The 2,328-nt window shown below is 35.3% G+C and overlaps 1 protein-coding gene across 1 annotated transcript in view; it reads left to right on the top strand.

Moving 5' to 3' along the window:
- The window catches only part of ABCA8 (ATP-binding cassette, sub-family A (ABC1), member 8), an 80,035-nt gene that overhangs the window by 48,154 nt on the left and 29,553 nt on the right, over window positions 1–2,328 (top strand). Inside the window, 2 exon segments of the mRNA XM_011979591.1 lie at window positions 558–756; window positions 1,181–1,347. Of these exon segments, the coding sequence (XP_011834981.1) occupies window positions 558–756; window positions 1,181–1,347 (366 nt within the window).

Raw genomic sequence — 2,328 nt, 5'->3', positions numbered from 1 at the left:
GTGTTGTTGCGTCCTGTCACTGTACTTATACATTTACGGGTGTGTGCTTTTTGAGGTTTGATACTAGGCTTATTTTAGCATTATACGATGGACAGTATCCTGGGTATCCAGAGATTACAGAGAACACACAAAAGAATGCAGTCTCAGAAACTATTCAAAACTGAATAGCTTTGAAATATCTGCAGTAACAATTTGTAGCTAACTCCCAGTTTGTAGCTTGCCATTTACAGTTTACTCCCTGTTCAGAGCATGTCAATTTGTAGCTTAATTGAACATGTAAGATATTTGTTTCCTTTACTAATTTTCCAAGTCATTCCTAAGCACTGTGAAGACCTTGCCTATTTATCTTGACCTTAAATTACCTAAGGTCTCCTTTCTATCCCTTTTGTTCAAGAAATAAATATTTCATCTATTTCTCTATTTTAAGGCAATAACCAGCAAAACCACATTATACCTATAGTAACACAGGAGAGTCTAATCATGATACCCTTACCAGAACAAATCCCTATAGTAAGCCATATAAAGTACATATGAGTTGCTTATTTTATGTTTTACAGACATTGCTATTTTGGGAGAAGTACAAGTGGAAAAAGCTGACGACACTGAAAGTCTTGTTGAGATGGAACAAGTCCTCTCTTCACTTAACAAGATGGGAAAGACAATAGGTGGTATGGCTCTCTGGCGACAGCAAATCTGCGCAATTGCAAGAGTTCGCTTGTTAAAGTTAAAGTATGAAAGAAAAGCTCTTTTAGCACTGTAAGTATCAGAGTTGCCATAGGTTTTTTTTTTTTTTAAGTCAATGCATTAAAAAGCAAATCTAAGGTATAAAGGCAAGCGAAAAAACACAAAAATATGGTGAATGAGGCAGCAGACAGGGAAAGCATCACAGTGGAAGCACAGGAGAGAGGTAGAATCTTGACATCCGAAGGACAAATATCTCATGAATTTTAATGGGATATTCAATGGCCAGAAAGCAACAGGGGAAATGAACAAAGGACAAATCTATGGTTTATCACCTTGAATTTGGAGGTAGCAAAACGACGAAATACTCAATAAATGTGACAGTTAATTGTGTGTTTAATTTTTATAATTTCTTTATCCCATTACATTATAAACTGCTCAGAGAGTGTTCGATTAGGAAATGACATTGCATTCATGTTGGCAATTTTCTTTTGTGTAGGCTATTAATTCTAATGGCTGGATTTTGCCCTCTTCTTGTGGAGTATACCATGGTGAATATATATTACAACAGCTACACCTGGGAACTTTCTCCTCATTTATATTTCCTTGCTCCTGGACAACAACCACATGACCCTCTCACTCAGTTACTGATCATCAATAAAACAGGTAAAATGATGGATACTTGATTTCCAAATACATTTACTGTTCAGAGCAGTACTTAGAAAACATAATCATGAAAGAAAATAGCTTTTCACTTACTTAGCATGTGTTAAAAAACAGTTTATGAAACTTAAAGATAATAAATACAGGCCCCCAAAGAAGCAGGAATTAGATATTTTCTAAAGGAGGAACATCTGGTGGCAACTTGCGAAATGAAAGAGTTTGTACCAAAATAGCATTTTTAACAGGTTCATTAAGGTATACTTCACATGCCATACAAGTTATCCATTTAAAATGCACAATTCCATGGTTTTTAGCGTGTTCACAGAATTGTGAAACCATCACTACAATCCATTTTAGAATATTTTCATCACCCCATAAAGAAACCCTATACTGAATAGCAATAACTCCCGTGTAGTCCTTCCCCCCAGTCCTAAACAATCACAAATTTACGTTCTGTTTCTATTGATTTGTCTATTCTGAACATGTAATATCGCTGGACTCATACAATAGCTGATATTTGATGACTGACTTCTTTCACTTAGCATATTTTCAAAGTTGATCTGTGTTGTAACATTTTTCTATGTATTAATACTTCATTTTTATTGTTGAGTAATATTTTATTGATGGTTATACCACAATTTATTTATCATTCATCAGCAGATGGATATATTTTTCCCAATAACTGGATATTATGAAAAATGCTGCTATGAATGTTCATGTACAAGTTTTTGTTTGAACATATGTTTTCATTTCTGTGGGGTGTAATCCTAAAAGTAGAATTGTTGGGTCATGTGGTAACTATGTTTACCCTTTGAAGGACCTGCCAAACTGTTTTTCAAAGTGACTGTACCACTTTATATTCACTTTTCTTTTTTTTTTGAGATAGAGTATCACTCTATGGCCAGGCTGGAGTGCAGTGGCATAATTTTGGCTCACTGCAACCTCTGCCTCCCAGATTCAAGTGATTCTCCTGCCTCAGCCTCC

The sequence above is a fragment of the Mandrillus leucophaeus genome, unplaced genomic scaffold (assembly GCF_000951045.1).
Source record: "Mandrillus leucophaeus isolate KB7577 unplaced genomic scaffold, Mleu.le_1.0 Scaffold1, whole genome shotgun sequence".
In the NCBI taxonomy this organism is placed as follows: Eukaryota; Metazoa; Chordata; class Mammalia; order Primates; family Cercopithecidae; genus Mandrillus; species Mandrillus leucophaeus.
The sequence above is the reverse complement of the archived record's forward strand: the minus strand, read 5'-3'. Positions and strand labels throughout refer to the sequence as shown.